This window comes from Columba livia, chromosome W, assembly GCF_036013475.1.
Source record: "Columba livia isolate bColLiv1 breed racing homer chromosome W, bColLiv1.pat.W.v2, whole genome shotgun sequence".
Taxonomy (NCBI): Eukaryota; Metazoa; Chordata; class Aves; order Columbiformes; family Columbidae; genus Columba; species Columba livia.
The window spans coordinates 2,011,235-2,030,062 of NC_088641.1; the positions used below are offsets into that span (position 1 = coordinate 2,011,235).

At 46.4% G+C, this 18,828-nt stretch overlaps 2 protein-coding genes and 1 non-coding gene across 4 annotated transcripts; all 3 read left to right on the forward strand.

Annotated features, from left to right (window-relative positions):
* The first annotated feature begins 8,556 nt into the window (after window positions 1-8,556).
* Window positions 8,557-9,867, forward strand: LOC135577040 (large ribosomal subunit protein uL22-like). Its single transcript, XM_065044667.1, has 3 exons — window positions 8,557-8,715; window positions 9,141-9,332; window positions 9,774-9,867. The coding sequence occupies exons 1-3, from the start codon at window positions 8,680-8,682 to the stop codon at window positions 9,819-9,821; spliced, it is 276 nt and encodes a 91-aa protein (XP_064900739.1). The 5' UTR covers window positions 8,557-8,679; the 3' UTR covers window positions 9,822-9,867.
* LOC135577225 (small nucleolar RNA SNORD58) lies at window positions 9,401-9,470 on the forward strand. The gene has a single exon (XR_010468770.1). It is a non-coding gene; the product is annotated as a small nucleolar RNA SNORD58 (small nucleolar RNA).
* Window positions 9,868-10,013: 146 nt separating the features above from the next.
* On the forward strand, window positions 10,014-15,162 carry LOC135577039 (UPF0729 protein C18orf32 homolog). 2 transcript variants are annotated; one of them, XM_065044666.1, is made up of 4 exons: window positions 10,115-10,171; window positions 11,680-11,757; window positions 12,042-12,294; window positions 13,862-15,162. In XM_065044666.1, the coding sequence occupies exons 3-4, from the start codon at window positions 12,067-12,069 to the stop codon at window positions 13,934-13,936; spliced, it is 303 nt and encodes a 100-aa protein (XP_064900738.1). In that variant the 5' UTR covers window positions 10,115-10,171; window positions 11,680-11,757; window positions 12,042-12,066; the 3' UTR covers window positions 13,937-15,162. The 2 variants fall into 2 exon arrangements, with proteins under 2 accessions (XP_064900737.1, XP_064900738.1); XM_065044665.1 differs by lacking the exon at window positions 11,680-11,757 and having other exon boundaries at window positions 10,014-10,171.
* The last annotated feature ends 3,666 nt before the right edge of the window (window positions 15,163-18,828 follow it).

Genomic DNA, 18,828 nt, shown 5'->3' on the forward strand with positions numbered 1-18,828 from the left:
ATCCGAAGCTACACGTGGAATTAGTCAACTGGAAATTGGTCCCGAGGCTAAATTATCTTTAGGTCAGCTTAAACTAAAAGCAAAACTGATCCTAAACAAAGCGTGTGCATCTGCCTCTTAGTTCTCCATCCCAGGAAGCTTTTGTTTTGCTGCTTAATGGGACAATATGGGATATCGGTGGCTTAAAAAAGAGGGACGTGAAGGGCAAAGCTGTGCTGTGCAGCAGTGGCTGATATATTAAATCTAATATATCAAATACAGGGTCAGTTCTAATCCTGCTTCCCTTTCCGTCCCCGCGCTTTGGGTTTCTCCTGTTTTGATCACAAATTTCAGGCTGCTATTTTTGAAGATTTCCTGCTTTGGGGAGAGAAGGAAGGATTAAATTTTGTACTATTTGTGTAATTTTATGGGATGAGTGTGGGATGAAGCGATTCCTCCTGTTTGGGAGGAAGGCAGTAACCCGTATTCTCCTTTATTTCTCCTGTTTTCAAATCCTGATGAGGATTTTCCTCCTTCCTCTTGCCAACCCGCTCATCAGCCATTAGATGGATGTCAGTCCTGTCATTTAATTGCGTCTTAAGTAAAAAGAAAATGTGAAAACCAAACCTTTTGAGCCTTTTGTTATAGTAAGAACTGAGCTAATATCTGCTCACTGATAAAACTGTATTTCACAGTATCACAGTATGTTTGGGATTGGAAGGGACCTCAAAAGATCATCTAGTCCAATCCCCCCATGGAGCAGGAACGCCTAGGTGAGGCTTAAGCAAACCTTTTTAATTTCTGTATGTGTTTTACTAAGTTCCAGCTGTACGAATGATGGATTAATGCAAGCACTACTCTTTTTTTTGGTTAAAACATGAATATTTCCCTTGTTGAGGACTTTATAACATCGGAACGCACCGCATTTTTTAAACTTTAATCTCTTAGTAAAGACACTTTTATGTTCAAATATCAACTGCAATCCTTATTCATGATTTAAGGTTGTTTTCTTAGCTCACGGCATCCTAAATCATTGGGTTTTCTTGTCCCTCACCAGCTCTGTGACAGAACAAGAAGAAACCATGGTGTGCATTCCATGTATCGTCATCCCCATCCTCCTCTGGGTCTACAAGAAATTCCTCGAGCCGTATATTTACCCGCTTATCGCCCCGTTTGTGAAGCGCGTGTGGCCCAAGAAAGCGGTGGAAGAAACGCCTGCCCCGAAACGAGGTCAAGGAGGCGACACTGGGAACCCACGGGCGCCTTCCGCTGCCAAAAGAGATCAGGAGGATGAATTTGGAGTTTATAAAGTAAGATGAATGTGTTTAGCTCGACAGGGAAAGTCCAAATCAAACACGCAGTGATAGTTTGGGGTCGGCAGCACTAAAGTGTAAATAGTTGTCTCTTCTAACAAAATGCAAAGATTTGTACATGTTACCTCTGCCCTTATTTCACTGAATCACAGAATGGACTGGGTTGGAAAAGACCTCAGAGATCATCCAGTCCAAGCCTTGGTCCAACTCCAGTCCATTGACTAGATCATGGCACTAAGTGCCATGGCCAATCTCAGTTTAAAAACCTCCAGGGCCGGTGAGTCCAGCACCTCCCTGGGCAGCCATTCCAATGCCTGACCACTCTCTCTGTGAAGAATTGCTTTCTAATCTCCAGCCTAAATTTCCCCTGGTAGAGTTTAAGCCCATGCCCCGTTGTCCTATTGCTGACTGCCTGGGAGAAGAGACCAAGCCCCACCTGGCTAGAACTGCCCTTCAGGTAGTTCTAGAGAGTGCTGAGCTCAGCTCTAAGCCTCCTCTTCTCCAGACTAAACAAGCCCAGCTCCCTCAGCCTCTCCCCACAGGGCTTGTGTTCCAGTCCCTTCCCCAGTCTTGTTGCTCTTCTCTGCACCCGCTCCAGCACTTCAATCTCTTTCCTGAGCTGAGGGGCCCAGAACTGAACACAACACTCCAGGTGTGGCCTCCCCAATGCAGAGCACAGGGGAAGGATCACTGCCCTTGTCCTGCTGACCACGCTGGTTTGGATCCAGGACAGGATCCCATTGGCCTTCTTGGCCACCTGGGCACACTGGTGGCTCCTGTTGAGCTTCCTGTCCATGAGTCCCCCCAGGTCCCTTTCTGCCTGACTGCTCTCCAGCCACTCTGTGCCCAGCCTGGAGCGCTGCAGGGGTTGTTGTGGCCAAAGGGCAGCACCCGCCACTTGGCCTTGTTGAACTTCATCCCATTGGAATGGGCCCATTTTTCCAGTCTCTCCAGACCCCTCTGCAGAGCCCTCCTGCCTTCCAGCAGCTCCACACTCCCTCCCAACTTGGTGTCAGCAGCAAATCTGCTGATGATGGTCTCAATCCCCTCATCTAAATCATCAATGAAGATGTTGAACAGGACCGGACCCAACCCTGACCCCTGGGGACACCACTAGTGCCTGGCCGCCAGCTGGATGCAGCCCCATTCACCAGCACTCTCTGGGCCCGGCCCTCCAGCCAGTTCTTAACCCAGCAGAGAGTGCACTTGCCCAAGCCATGGGCTACCAGCTTTTGCAGGAGTATATGATGGGAGACAGTGGCAAAGGCTTTGCTGAAGTCCAGATAGACCACGTCCACGGCTTTCCCCTCATCCACCAGCTGGGTCACCTGTTCATAAAAGGAGACCAGGTTGGTCAGACAGGACCTGCCCCTCCTAAACCCATGCTGGCTGGGGCTGATCCCTATTTCCTCCCTGATAAGATGTGAATCTAAAAGAGACACCAGCTCTTTGGTTCTTGTGCAGATTCCTTCGCTGCCCTTGCTTCTGAAAGCCAGTTTTGTCACCAGCTGTAACCGTTCTGGCTGTGAAGTCCTTTATTTTTGACATCTCATTAATGACTCTGCCTTTTATTTGCAGTTCGAAAGCAACGGGGTCGCAAATGGAATTGCCGCAAAGAGATCCTCAGAGGTTTCTGACAAGAAAACGGATTAAAGGAATTAATTCGTGATGAAATTATTCCCTTGTGTCCAATATGAACTGGTGATATTTCTCTCACTTAGAGACCTTTTTCCTTTGCACATTTTAGCTGAAACAAACACCCCTTATGACTTACAGGAGAGGGTCTCTTGCCACAAAAATGGCAGCTAGCGCATTCTTAATTGAAAAATGTTCTTTATTTTCCTCACTGGAACTAATTTTCATCTCTTTGATGTGATTAGCTTTTAGGTTAAATAACTTCTTAATAAATCTAGGAAGGTAAATGTATCTTGGCATCTTAGTTTGACTACTATATCATACTTCACGTTTTCACCTTCTAAACTGTAGCTGTTCTTGATCTTGCTGAAGAACTAGCAATTGCATTGTGGGAATATAAATGTCATGGTTAATTTATTAAGGATTTAGATTTTCATGTCAAATCTGTGGATGAACTATAGGAGTTATGCTATATGCAAAATGTACGGAGCTTGCGACAAGCAGAAAGTCTAGATTTGATACTTCCATGAATTACATTGTGCCTTTCTTTCCCGGATAGGAGCAGCAGGGGCATGATGCATGAGAATTGTTGCTTTATATTCTGTTGCGGTGGTTTAAAACGTTGCAGCTCTGTCTTAAAAACAATGTAAGTAAAATCTCTTGCACATGCTTGTGTTATTTCAGTTATAATAAAGCAGGGTTTTCTTTAAAAATCAAGTTGCTTCGTGCAACTGTTGTTAGGCTTTTGAGCTAGAAATATTTAGAGTGGTACAACAATATTATCAAACCTGTGGACAGGCCCTGGGCAGATGGAGGTCATAAAACTATCTCCTACCAGATAATTAATGATTTCATTGATGCCAAATGCCTCTGGTGAGGTGTTTTGTTTCCTACTACTACGTGGTTTTGTCGGGTCTTGGGTGAATCCAAGTGCAACGTTCACATCTGGATATCGGGCCCGTGTTTCTACAAGAGCCGAATCACAGAAGACTCCTTGTAAGTCGTTGCCTAACCCTGTTTGCTCTCCCTTAACGAGCTTGTCAATTAGGAAGTGAAGTTCGTTAACTCTTTAAGCAGCTTTTGCATCATCCGTGGAACGTGATCCCGCGTGCGATCGGTGTATCACAGATGGGGCATTTTAGACCAGTCAAGTACCTACTCTTTGTGATATTAAAACCTGGGTTTTATTATTCTAAGCGTGCCTGCATGGTATAATCCATACAATAAAAGGTAGCGATCCTAACTGTGCGCTCCTATTGCTTCTCAGATATATTATTGTGTATCAAGTATGTTTAATTTAACTGAGAAAATTCCCGTATGTTTATTACTCACTAAAAGCAAGATTTACAAAAGGGCTTAGACACCTACTGATGGCAGGTGGATGTCTACTAGAATTTACTAGAGGAGTAGCAACTTCATTTATACTGAAAACTTGTAGAAAATGGCAGATAAGGCGTATTTAGAGACCAAAGTACTTCTGCAAATCATGTCCTAAGACCTTCTGCATTACAGCTGTCTGCGCTTATTTACAGAATCACAGAATGGACTGGGTTGGAAAAGACCTCAGAGATCATCCAGTCCAACCCTTGGTCCAACTCCAGTCCATTGACTAGATCATGGCACTAAGTGCCATGTCCAGTCTCAGTTTAAAAACCTCCAGGGCCGGTGAGTCCAGCACCTCCCTGGGCAGCCATTCCAATGCCTGACCACTCTCTCTGCAGAGAATTGCTGTCTAATCTCCAGCCTAAATTTAAGCCCATGCCCCCTTGTCCTATTGCTGACTGCCTGGGAGAAGAGACCCATCCCCACCTGGCTAGAACTGCCCTTCAGGTAGTTCTAGAGAGTGCTGAGCTCAGCTCTAAGCCTCCTCTTCTCCAGACTAAACAAGCCCAGCTCCCTCAGCCTCTCCCCATAGGGCTTGTGTTCCAGTCCCTTCCCCAGTCTTGTTGCTCTTCTCTGCACCCGCTCCAGCACTTCAATCTCTTTCCTGAGCTGAGGGGCCCAGAACTGAACACAACACTCCAGGTGTGGCCTCCCCAATGCAGAGCACAGGGGAAGGATCACTGCCCTTGTCCTGCTGACCACGCTGGTTTGGATCCAGGACAGGATCCCATTGGCCTTCTTGGCCACCTGGGCACACTGGTGGCTCCTGTTGAGCTTCCTGTCCATGAGTCCCCCCAGGTCCCTTTCTGCCTGACTGCTCTCCAGCCACTCTGTGCCCAGCCTGGAGCGCTGCAGGGGTTGTTGTGGCCAAAGGGCAGCACCCGCCACTTGGCCTTGTTGAACTTCATCCCATTGGAATGGGCCCATTTTTCCAGTCTCTCCAGACCCCTCTGCAGAGCCCTCCTGCCTTCCAGCAGCTCCACACTCCCTCCCAACTTGGTGTCAGCAGCAAATTTGCTGATGATGGTCTCAATCCCCTCATCTAAATCATCAATGAAGATGTTGAACAGGACCGGACCCAACCCTGACCCCTGGGGACACCACTAGTGCCTGGCCGCCAGCTGGATGCAGCCCCATTCACCAGCACTCTCTGGGCCCGGCCCTCCAGCCAGTTCTTAACCCAGCAGAGAGTGCACTTGCCCAAGCCATGGGCTCCCAGCTTTTGCAGGAGTATATGATGGGAGACAGTGGCAAAGGCTTTGCTGAAGTCCAGATAGACCACGTCCACGGCTTTCCCCTCATCCACCAGCTGGGTCACCTGATCATAAAAGGAGATCAGGTTGGTCAGACAGGACCTGCCCCTCCTAAACCCATGCTGGCTGGGGCTGATCCCTATTTCCTCCCTGATAAGATGTGAATCTAAAAGAGACACCAGCTCTTTGGTTCTTGTGCAGATTCCTTCGCTGCCCTTGCTTCTGAAAGCCAGTTTTGTCACCAGCTGTAACCGTTCTGGCTGTGAAGTCCTTTATTTTTGACATCTCATTAATGACTCTGCCTTTTATTTGCAGTTCGAAAGCAACGGGGTCGCAAATGGAATTGCCGCAAAGAGATCCTCAGAGGTTTCTGACAAGAAAACGGATTAAAGGAATTAATTCGTGATGAAATTATTCCCTTGTGTCCAATATGAACTGGTGATATTTCTCTCACTTAGAGACCTTTTTCCTTTGCACATTTTAGCTGAAACAAACACCCCTTATGACTTACAGGAGAGGGTCTCTTGCCACAAAAATGGCAGCTAGCGCATTCTTAATTGAAAAATGTTCTTTATTTTCCTCACTGGAACTAATTTTCATCTCTTTGATGTGATTAGCTTTTAGGTTAAATAACTTCTTAATAAATCTAGGAAGGTAAATGTATCTTGGCATCTTAGTTTGACTACTATATCATACTTCACGTTTTCACCTTCTAAACTGTAGCTGTTCTTGATCTTGCTGAAGAACTAGCAATTGCATTGTGGGAATATAAATGTCATGGTTAATTTATTAAGGATTTAGATTTTCATGTCAAATCTGTGGATGAACTATAGGAGTTATGCTATATGCAAAATGTACGGAGCTTGCGACAAGCAGAAAGTCTAGATTTGATACTTCCATGAATTACATTGTGCCTTTCTTTCCCGGATAGGAGCAGCAGGGGCATGATGCATGAGAATTGTTGCTTTATATTCTGTTGCGGTGGTTTAAAACGTTGCAGCTCTGTCTTAAAAACAATGTAAGTAAAATCTCTTGCACATGCTTGTGTTATTTCAGTTATAATAAAGCAGGGTTTTCTTTAAAAATCAAGTTGCTTCGTGCAACTGTTGTTAGGCTTTTGAGCTAGAAATATTTAGAGTGGTACAACAATATTATCAAACCTGTGGACAGGCCCTGGGCAGATGGAGGTCATAAAACTATCTCCTACCAGATAATTAATGATTTCATTGATGCCAAATGCCTCTGGTGAGGTGTTTTGTTTCCTACTACTACGTGGTTTTGTCGGGTCTTGGGTGAATCCAAGTGCAACGTTCACATCTGGATATCGGGCCCGTGTTTCTACAAGAGCCGAATCACAGAAGACTCCTTGTAAGTCGTTGCCTAACCCTGTTTGCTCTCCCTTAACGAGCTTGTCAATTAGGAAGTGAAGTTCGTTAACTCTTTAAGCAGCTTTTGCATCATCCGTGGAACGTGATCCCGCGTGCGATCGGTGTATCACAGATGGGGCATTTTAGACCAGTCAAGTACCTACTCTTTGTGATATTAAAACCTGGGTTTTATTATTCTAAGCGTGCCTGCATGGTATAATCCATACAATAAAAGGTAGCGATCCTAACTGTGCGCTCCTATTGCTTCTCAGATATATTATTGTGTATCAAGTATGTTTAATTTAACTGAGAAAATTCCCGTATGTTTATTACTCACTAAAAGCAAGATTTACAAAAGGGCTTAGACACCTACTGATGGCAGGTGGATGTCTACTAGAATTTACTAGAGGAGTAGCAACTTCATTTATACTGAAAACTTGTAGAAAATGGCAGATAAGGCGTATTTAGAGACCAAAGTACTTCTGCAAATCATGTCCTAAGACCTTCTGCATTACAGCTGTCTGCGCTTATTTACAGAATCACAGAATGGACTGGGTTGGAAAAGACCTCAGAGATCATCCAGTCCAACCCTTGGTCCAACTCCAGTCCATTGACTAGATCATGGCACTAAGTGCCATGGCCAATCTCAGTTTCAAAACCAACAGGGCCGGTGAGTCCAGCACCTCCCTGGGCAGCCATTCCAATGCCTGACCACTCTCTCTGCAAAGAATTGCTGTCTAATCTCCAGCCTAAATTTAAGCCCATGGCCCCTTGTCCTATTGCTGACTGCCTGGGAGAAGAGACCAAGCCCCACCTGGCTAGAACTGCCCTTCAGGTAGTTCTAGAGAGTGCTGAGCTCAGCTCTAAGCCTCCTCTTCTCCAGACTAAACAAGCCCAGCTCCCTCAGCCTCTCCCCATAGGGCTTGTGTTCCAGTCCCTTCCCCAGTCTTGTTGCTCTTCTCTGCACCCGCTCCAGCACTTCAATCTCTTTCCTGAGCTGAGGGGCCCAGAACTGAACACAACACTCCAGGTGTGGCCTCCCCAATGCAGAGCACAGGGGAAGGATCACTGCCCTTGTCCTGCTGACCACGCTGGTTTGGATCCAGGACAGGATCCCATTGGCCTTCTTGGCCACCTGGGCACACTGGTGGCTCCTGTTGAGCTTCCTGTCCATGAGTCCCCCCAGGTCCCTTTCTGCCTGACTGCTCTCCAGCCACTCTGTGCCCAGCCTGGAGCGCTGCAGGGGTTGTTGTGGCCAAAGGGCAGCACCCGCCACTTGGCCTTGTTGAACTTCATCCCATTGGAATGGGCCCATTTTTCCAGTCTCTCCAGACCCCTCTGCAGAGCCCTCCTGCCTTCCAGCAGCTCCACACTCCCTCCCAACTTGGTGTCAGCAGCAAATTTGCTGATGATGGTCTCAATCCCCTCATCTAAATCATCAATGAAGATGTTGAACAGGACCGGACCCAACCCTGACCCCTGGGGACACCACTAGTGCCTGGCCGCCAGCTGGATGCAGCCCCATTCACCAGCACTCTCTGGGCCCGGCCCTCCAGCCAGTTCTTAACCCAGCAGAGAGTGCACTTGCCCAAGCCATGGGCTCCCAGCTTTTGCAGGAGTAGCAAGTTAATAGCAAGTTAACGGCGTGTAGAGGACAAAAACAAAAGAACGTTCCTTCTCTTGCAGGCCAAGCAGTGGGGCTGGACGCAGGGCCGGTGGCCCAAAAAAAGCGCCGAGTTTTTGCTGCACATGCTGAAAAACGCGGAGAGCAACGCGGAGCTCAAGGTAGGGCGGCGTGGATGGTGTTAAATGCGAAGGGTTTGTTTCGTGCTGAAATGTGAGTAATAACTCTTTGTGGACAGTGAGTTTGTGCATGGTTAACCACTCTAAGTGTGGTTTAGGTGTCTTTAAAATGTACTAAATAACCCCAAAAATCTCTGAGCTCGTGGTCAGTTTGTATCTTTGCAATATACTCTATTTGATGGCGGTGATGACAATTTAATATATTTTGGAGTAACCATGAAAGAATAATTCTCTCTTTCTGAGCCATCAGCGTGATTTTAAATACACTGTGACACATAGAAGCGTCATTGGTGTAAATTAAGCTGTTTTTAGTGACGTGAGGAGGTGATTATTAAAATTTCTGCTGTGGAAGCGATTGATTCCAAGAGGAAAATCACAGGTTTTTGGATCTTTCCCTCCCACCCCAGGGTCTTGACGTGGATTCTCTGGTGATCGAGCACATCCAGGTGAACAAGGCTCCCAAAATGCGCCGCCGCACCTACCGAGCGCACGGGAGGATCAACCCCTACATGAGCTCCCCGTGCCACATCGAGATGATCCTCACCGAGAAGGAGCAGATCGTGCCCAAACCAGAGGAAGAAGTTGCTCAAAAGAAAAAGGTACCGACTCGTATCCTCTGTCAAAACACCGCGGGGATTTAATACTCGGTGATTTTTAGGACACGGGGTTGCTGTGATGACTTATCTTAGGACACCTTTGGAACACCCATGAAAAAAAGGAGATTATTTCTGAGCAACCTTGATATTTATTGTAAATACAGCCTTGAGAATGTAGAAAAGGAACTTTTTGGGGGTCATATTGGTTGGTTTCTTGTTCCCCCTCCCAGATGTGATGTGTGAGGGTGAGATTTGAAGTCTGTAAGGACACTTAAGGTCAAATGCGATTAGTGGATCGTTTTGTAAACAGGTGAAGACATTTCTAACAATCCTCAGGCCTTCTTTCAAATTCTGACTTCAAACTTCTTTTAAGTTGTTTTAGGAAGGTCCAGACTATTGCTGTTTTCTCATTTTTTGTGGGTTTTCTTGGTTTTTTTTTTTCAGATCTCCCAAAAGAAGCTCAAGAAGCAAAAGCTGATGGCGCGGGAGTAAAATCTGCCACCAGAGATGTACATAAATAAATTTTAAAACTTTACAAGTCTTGTGTGCGCTTCTTGGGCGTTTCAGGGCTGGCTCTGGATATTATTAATACCCGAAACAAGCGAATTTTAGATAAATCCGGGTGGTTTATTTTTCTTGTCGGCGGGCGGTAGGACCCGGGGGCGGCCGCGTTCACCGTGGGGCAGAACCTCCCTCTGCGGGCGGGGCGTGGGCCACGTGACACACACACCGCCTTCTATTGGTGGAGCGTCTGCGCTTCGCGTCAGCGGGAAGCGCGCCGTGCTCTTCCGGTGCGGCGGCGGAGGAGGAGGAGGAGGAGGCGGCGCTCGGTCGCTGCTGAGGTAAGTGGGGCCGGGCGGGAACCGGCGGGGCCGCGACCTCCCCGGGGGGTCCCTTCGTGCTCTGCCGGCCTGGAGTTGTCCCCGGGGACCGGCCTCGCCCCGGCCATTCGCTCCTTTCCGCGCGGCCGGAGCGGCTCCGTTAGTGGGGAGCGGGCGGGGTGAATCAGAAACGGTATCAGGGTATCAGAAACGGAGCAGATCACAGAAATGAGCCCTTTTAGACGAGCTCATCCTTTTTGGAAAGAGAAAATAAGGCCTTTTGTCAGCGTAGGCTTTATTTTCCTGTTTCATAATAACTCGTATAACTACCAAGTTCTAAAAAAAAACCCCAAAAACCAAAAATACCCAAACCAAAAAGCCCCAAACGTACTTAAATTACAATGTCACGCTTGTTCTTTGCTGACCCAATAGATGGTGCCTGACAGAAACAAAAGCTCACATCACAAAGGAATACGCTTGCTGTTAAATGTGGCCATTTGCCTGTTTGGTGGTTGTGTTTTGTTTTATTTTCCCCTAATAATTCTCTGCGTTACATAGCACAGAATGACTGATTTTTAAACATATTACAACCTATTTGCACTGAATTTTGCATCTGGCATGGGTTTGACTTCATTTTTAGTCAGGAATTTGGATGTGAAGGGGCTGTGGAGACAAGCCGGGCTGTTTTGTTCTATAATGGATGAATCCACAATATCTTGCTGGAAATTTAATATTTAAGGAATAGTGGCAGGGAAAATACCTGAATTATTTTTTTAAACAAGTAACCTCATTTGTATTGTCTCAATTTAAGCTTCTTCTCTGATTTCAGGGATTAACAAATCCCGTAAAAACTACATCCGAAGCTACACGTGGAATTAGTCAACTGGAAATTGGTCCCGAGGCTAAATTATCTTTAGGTCAGCTTAAACTAAAAGCAAAACTGATCCTAAACAAAGCGTGTGCATCTGCCTCTTAGTTCTCCATCCCAGGAAGCTTTTGTTTTGCTGCTTAATGGGAGAATATGGGATATCGGTGGCTTAAAAAAGAGGGACGTGAAGGGCAAAGCTGTGCTGTGCAGCAGTGGCTGATATATTAAATCTAATATATCAAATACAGGGCCAGCTCTAATCCTGCTTCCCTTTCCATCCCCGCGCTTTGGGTTTCTCCTGTTTTGATCACAAATTTCAGGCTGCTATTTTTGAAGATTTCCTGCTTTGGGGAGAGAAGGAAGGATTAAATTTTGTACTATTTGTGTAATTTTATGGGATGAGTGTGGGATGAAGCGATTCCTCCTGTTTGGGAGGGAGGCAGTAACCCGTATTCTCCTTTATTTCTCCTGTTTTCAAATCCTGATGAGGATTTTCCTCCTTCCTCTTGCCAACCCGCTCATCAGCCATTAGATGGATGTCAGTCCTGTCATTTAATTGCGTCTTAAGTAAAAAGAAAATGTGAAAACCAAACCTTTTGAGCCCTTTGTTATAGTAAGAACTGAGCTAATATCTGCTCACTGATAAAACTGTATTTCACAGTATCACAGTATATTTGGGATTGGAAGGGACCTCAAAAGATCATCTAGTCCAATCCCCCCATGGAGCATGAACGCCTAGGTGAGGCTTAAGCAAACCTTCTTAATTTCTGTATGTGTTTTACTAAGTTCCAGCTGTACGAATGATGGATTAATGCAAGCACTACTCTTTTTTTTGGTTAAAACATGAATATTTCCCTTGTTGAGGACTTTATAACATCGGAACGCACCGCATTTTTTAAACTTTAATCTCTTAGTAAAGACACTTTTATGTTCAAATATCAACTGCAATCCTTATTCATGATTTAAGGTTGTTTTCTTAGCTCACAGCATCCTAAATCATTGGGTTTTCTTGTCCCTCACCAGCTCTGTGACAGAACAAGAAGAAACCATGGTGTGCATTCCATGTATCGTCATCCCCATCCTCCTCTGGGTCTACAAGAAATTCCTCGAGCCGTATATTTACCCGCTTATCGCCCCGTTTGTGAAGCGCGTGTGGCCCAAGAAAGCGGTGGAAGAAACGCCTGCCCCGAAACGAGGTCAAGGAGGCGACACTGGGAACCCACGGGCGCCTTCCGCTGCCAAAAGAGATCAGGAGGATGAATTTGGAGTTTATAAAGTAAGATGAATGCGTTTAGCTCGACAGGGAAAGTCCAAATCAAACACACAGTGATAGTTTGGGGTCGGCAGCACTAAAGTGTAAATAGTTGTCTCTTCTAACAAAATGCAAAGATTTGTACATGTTACCTCTGCCCTTATTTCACTGAATCACAGAATAGACTGGGTTGGAAAAGACCTCAGAGATCATCGAGTCCAACCCGTGGTCCAACTCCAGTCCATTGACTAGATCATGGCACTAAGTGCCATGGCCAAGCTCAGTTTAAAAACCTCCAGGGCCGGTGAGTCCAGCACCTCCCTGGGCAGCCATTCCAATGCCTGACCACTCTCTCTGCAAAGAATTGCTGTCTAATCTCCAGCCTAAATTTAAGCCCATGGCCCCTTGTCCTATTGCTGACTGCCTGGGAGAAGAGTCCAATCCCCACCTGGCTAGAACTGCCCTTCAGGTAGTTCTAGAGAGTGCTGAGCTCAGCTCTAAGCCTCCTCTTCTCCAGACTAAACAAGCCCAGCTCCCTCAGCCTCTCCCCACAGGGCTTGTGTTCCAGTCCCTTCCCCAGTCTTGTTGCTCTTCTCTGCACCCGCTCCAGCACTTCAATCTCTTTCCTGAGCTGAGGGGCCCAGAACTGAACACAACACTCCAGGTGTGGCCTCCCCAATGCAGAGCACAGGGGAAGGATCACTGCCCTTGTCCTGCTGACCACGCTGGTTTGGATCCAGGACAGGATCCCATTGGCCTTCTTGGCCACCTGGGCACACTGGTGGCTCCTGTTGAGCTTCCTGTCCATGAGTCCCCCCAGGTCCCTTTCTGCCTGACTGCTCTCCAGCCACTCTGTGCCCAGCCTGGAGCGCTGCAGGGGTTGTTGTGGCCAAAGGGCAGCACCCGCCACTTGGCCTTGTTGAACTTCATCCCATTGGAATGGGCCCATTTTTCCAGTCTCTCCAGACCCCTCTGCAGAGCCCTCCTGCCTTCCAGCAGCTCCACACTCCCTCCCAACTTGGTGTCAGCAGCAAATTTGCTGATGATGGTCTCAATCCCCTCATCTAAATCATCAATGAAGATGTTGAACAGGACCGGACCCAACCCTGACCCCTGGGGAACACCACTAGTGCCTGGCCGCCAGCTGGATGCAGCCCCATTCACCAGCACTCTCTGGGCCCGGCCCTCCAGCCAGTTCTTAACCCAGCAGAGAGTGCGCTTGCCCAAGCCATGGGCTCCCAGCTTTTGCAGGAGTATATGATGGGAGACAGTGGCAAAGGCCTTGCTGAAGTCCAGATAGACCACGTCCACGGCTTTCCCCTCATCCACCAGCTGGGTCACCTGTTCATAAAAGGAGATCAGGTTGGTTAGACAGCACCTGCCCCTCCTAAACCCATGCTGGCTGGGGCTGATCCCTATTTCCTCCCTGATAAGATGTGAATCTAAAAGACACACCAGCTCTTTGGTTCTTGTGCAGATTCCTTCGCTGCCCTTGCTTCTGAAAGTCAGTTTTGTCACCAGCTGTAACCGTTCTGGCTGTGAAGTCCTTTATTTTTGACATCTCATTAATGACTCTGCCTTTTATTTGCAGTTCGAAAGCAACGGGGTCGCAAATGGAATTGCCGCAAAGAGATCCTCAGAGGTTTCTGACAAGAAAACGGATTAAAGGAATTAATTCGTGATGAAATTATTCCCTTGTGTCCAATATGAACTGGTGATATTTCTCTCACTTAGAGACCTTTTTCCTTTGCACATTTTAGCTGAAACAAACACCCCTTATGACTTACAGGAGAGGGTCTCTTGCCACAAAAATGGCAGCTAGCGCATTCTTAATTGAAAAATGTTCTTTATTTTCCTCACTGGAACTAATTTTCATCTCTTTGATGTGATTAGCTTTTAGGTTAAATAACTTCTTAATAAATCTAGGAAGGTAAATGTATCTTGGCATCTTAGTTTGACTACTATATAATACTTCACATTTTCACCTTCTAAACTGTAGCTGTTCTTGATCTTGCTGAAGAACTAGCAATTGCATTGTGGGAATATAAATGTCATGGTTAATTTATTAAGGATTTAGATTTTCATGTCAAATCTGTGGATGAACTATAGGAGTTATGCTATATGCAAAATGTACGGAGCTTGCTACAAGCAGAAAGTCTAGATTTGATACTTCCATGAATTACATTGTGCCTTTCTTTCCCAGATAGGAGCAGCAGGGGCATGATGCATGAGAATTGTTGCTTTATATTCTGTTGCGGTGGTTTAAAACGTTGCAGCTCTGTCTTAAAAACAATGTAAGTAAAATCTCTTGCACATGCTTGTGTTATTTCAGTTATAATAAAGCAGGGTTTTCTTTAAAAATCAAGTTGCTTCGTGCAACTGTTGTTAGGCTTTTGAGCTAGAAATATTTAGAGTGGTACAACAATATTATCAAACCTGTGGACAGGCCCTGGGCAGATGGAGGTCATAAAACTATCTCCTACCAGATAATTAATGATTTCATTGATGCCAAATGCCTCTGGTGAGGTGTTTTGTTTCCTACTATTACGTGGTTTTGTCGGGTCTTGGGTGAATCCAAGTGCAACGTTCACATCTGGATATCGGGCCCGTGTTTCTACAAGAGCCGAATCACAGAAGACTCCTTGTAAGTCGTTGCCTAATCCTGTTTGCTCTCCCTTAACGAGCTTGTCAATTAGGAAGTGAAGTTCGTGTTGCTCTTTAAGCAGCTTTTGCATCATCCGTGGAACGTGATCCCGCGTGCGATCGGTGTATCACAGATGGGGCATTTTAGACCAGTCAAGTACCTACTCTTTGTGATATTAAAACCTGGGTTTTATTATTCTAAGCGTGCCTGCATGGTATAAGCCATACAATAAAAGGTAGCGATCCTAACTGTGCGCTCCTATTGCTTCTCAGATATATTATTGTGTATCAAGTATGTTTAATTTAACTGAGAAAATTCCCGTATGTTTATTACTCACTAAAAGCAAGATTTACAAAAGGGCTTAGACACCTACTGATGGCAGCTGGACGTCTACTAGAATTTACTAGAGGAGTAGCAACTTCATTTATACTGAAAACTTGTAGAAAATGGCAGATAAGACGTATTTAGAGACCAAAGTACTTCTGCAAATCATGTCCTAAGACCTTCTGCATTACAGCTGTCTGCGCTTATTTACAGAATCACAGAATGGACTGGGTTGGAAAAGACCTCAGGGATCATCGAGTCCAAGCCTTGGTCCAACTCCAGTCCATTGACTAGATCATGGCACTAAGTGCCATGGCCAATCTCAGTTTAAAAACCTCCAGGGCCGGTGAGTCCAGCACCTCCCTGGGCAGCCATTCCAATGCCTGACCACTCTCTGTGAAGAATTGCTTCCTAATCTCCAGCCTAAATTTAAGTTGAAGCCCCCTTGTCCTATTGCTGACTGCCTGGGAGAAGAGACCAAGCCCCACCTGGCTAGAACTGCCCTTCAGGTAGTTCTAGAGAGTGCTGAGCTCAGCTCTAAGCCTCCTCTTCTCCAGACTAAACAAGCCCAGCTCCCTCAGCCTCTCCCCACAGGGCTTGTGTTCCAGTCCCTTCCCCAGTCGTGTTGCTCTTCTCTGCACCCGCTCCAGCACTTCAATCTCTTTCCTGAGCTGAGGGGCCCAGAACTGAACACAACACTCCAGGTGTGGCCTCCCCAATGCAGAGCACAGGGGAAGGATCACTGCCCTTGTCCTGCTGACCACGCTGGTTTGGATCCAGGACAGGATCCCATTGGCCTTCTTGGCCACCTGGGCACACTGGTGGCTCCTGTTGAGCTTCCTGTCCATGAGTCCCCCCAGGTCCCTTTCTGCCTGACTGCTCTCCAGCCACTCTGTGCCCAGCCTGGAGCGCTGCAGGGGTTGTTGTGGCCAAAGGGCAGCACCCGCCACTTGGCCTTGTTGAACTTCATCCCATTGGAATGGGCCCATTTTTCCAGTCCATCCAGACCCCTCTGCAGAGCCCTCCTGCCTTCCAGCAGCTCCACACTCCCTCCCAACTTGGTGTCAGCAGCAAATTTGCTGATGATGGTCTCAATCCCCCCATCTAAATCGTCAATAAAGATGTTGAACAGGACTGGACCCAACCCTGACCCCTGGGGACACCACTAGTGCCTGGCCGCCAGCTGGATGCAGCCCCATTCACCAGCACTCTCTGGGCCCGGCCCTCCAGCCAGTTCTTAACCCAGCAGAGAGTGCACTTGCCCAAGCCATGGGCTCCCAGCTTTTGCAGGAGTATATTATGGGAGACAGTGGCAAAGGCTTTGCTGAAGTCCAGATAGACCACGTCCATGGCTTTCCCCTCATCCACCAGCTGGGTCACCTGTTCATAAAAGGAGATCAGGTTGGTCAGACAGGACCTGCCCCTCCTAAACCCATGCTGGCTGGGGCTGATCCCTTGTCCATCCTGAAGGTGCTGTGTGATTCCATTCAGGATGATCTGCTCCATAACCCTGCCAGGCACCGAGGTCAGGCTGACAGGCCTGGATTGCCAGGGTCAGCTCTGCAGCCCTTTTTGTGGACTGGGGTAACATTGGCCAGTTTCCAATATTACTGAGGAAGAGTCAAGAAATCACTATTTGAGAAAATAACATTAAAATAATCTAACTTATAGTTCTCTACAGGAAGGTCTAAATGTGACACGGTACCTTCCATGTGTTTGTTCGGTAGCTCGATGCCAAGAACTTCAAATAATTGAAATACCCCTTTAAAATACTGCAAGTACATGGAAAAAAAAGAGTTCAGAAAGTTTTATGTTGCCAATTCTTTTGATGGACCTGATTCTGCAGGCAAAGGAAATTCTGGCAGGTTGAATGGAACATGATCAGCCTCTCAGGATGTCGACACTGACCCTGAATTCACAAGGCCAATCTAATGACGGTAATACAATATAACGTTAATACCAAAAAACGGCAATCACACCCCAGCCTTCTGTACAATGCAGGACATCATTGCTGGAAGATTAGTCTTTTCAGAGGCTGCTGGTAAAGGAAATTAAGAGAAATTTAATTTACACTTAGATTAACTAAATCCACCCTCAATGAGAACTAATTCTGTTTCATTGAACTGTCTAATACATGAAGGAAGGGATTATCTCCCTTGTGTGGTTTCCTGATGGTTAGAACATGCTCGATGAACCAAATAATATCTTAGGTTGCACAGACTGTCATTATTTTTGCTTTTCAGTGAGCCTGACTGCCGTAGTTTAATTGAAACGGTCTTGAAAACCATATTTGCTGCAGTGCTTCACTTGCTTTGTGAACCTTTTTTTAGCTCATAGCGCTCTAAGTTTCTTTCATTGCTGAATTTGAAACAAAGTCTTTGAAATGTTTTGAATAGATGTATTTATAGGTAGAGAAATGTAGCAATACTTGTATTTTGCATGAGGATTGTTTATCAATTCCTTTCTTGTGCACAGTCTCACCTCTTTTATAGCCGCTCTGTTGGCTGTGCACCATTTTTATTGCCGTAGTGGTCCTATCAAACACCATATGAACACGACACTAAGGAGATTTGCCTTTCTATGCCAACGTATATGCAGTGGTCACACCCACCTTTGCACTTGCCCCGTTTGTACGTGTCCTGTTTGCTCGCACACCCAGTTGACAGGTTTTACAGGTACGTGTGAGAGCGGGGTTGTGTATTTAGTGTCACGCGCTGCGATACCGTTGCGGGGGGGTCATTTAGGGTTGTGCTCGCTGCAGAACAACGTTTAGATTGCTTAAAGAATCTGTATTTTAGAGCTCTGAAGGTAAACTCAGGTGAGGGCTCTACCCATTCACGAAAGCCAAACTTCAGCCATTCCCTCCCTGATAACCATTCGCTCTGGAGTCTGTAGTTTAGAACTCCAGAGGCAAACTTTCAAAGCCTGATAACTGTTTGACTTTCAGGAGGTAAAATCCTCATAAAGGATTTTTACTGGAGTAGAATAGAAGGGCTATACAAAGAGTATATTAAAAATCACACAGCCTTATGCCTCTAAATAATCCATTATATCTAGTATGCATCTACTTAAGCTAAATAATTCATATTAAAATTAAATCAGGCTCATCCACTAACCTATGAGCAGTAAAACCATTGCCACACAGCTCACTTAGCAGGTAGAGCCCAAAGTGGCTCATCCATGCTGTCGGATATATGGAATAAAGTGGTTGACTTGTAGTCAAATTGCACACGGTAGGAAAAGTCTGCACGAGACTCCCTGCGCCCACAAGTTATTGGGGTTCAGTTGCCATTCTGCTTCCCTCTGGGTTTCCCAAAAGAAGGTTGTGGCCTGGGTGTGGTTCAGGCCTTTCCCTCCTCTGCAGCCTGAACCAAACTGCTCTGGTTTGGCTGGGGGGGTGGAGTGCGCCCGCCACAGGATTATATTGTCAAGAGTTTTGTTTTTGAAGGAACTAAAGGGTAGTTACACAACCAGCTGCTGATAGCATTAAAAACACCTCAGAAGTGAGGGTTACCAGAGGTATAAGCAATCCCAGAATGTCAGGGGTTGAAGGGCCCTGGCAAGCTCATGCAGTGCAATCCCCCCATGGA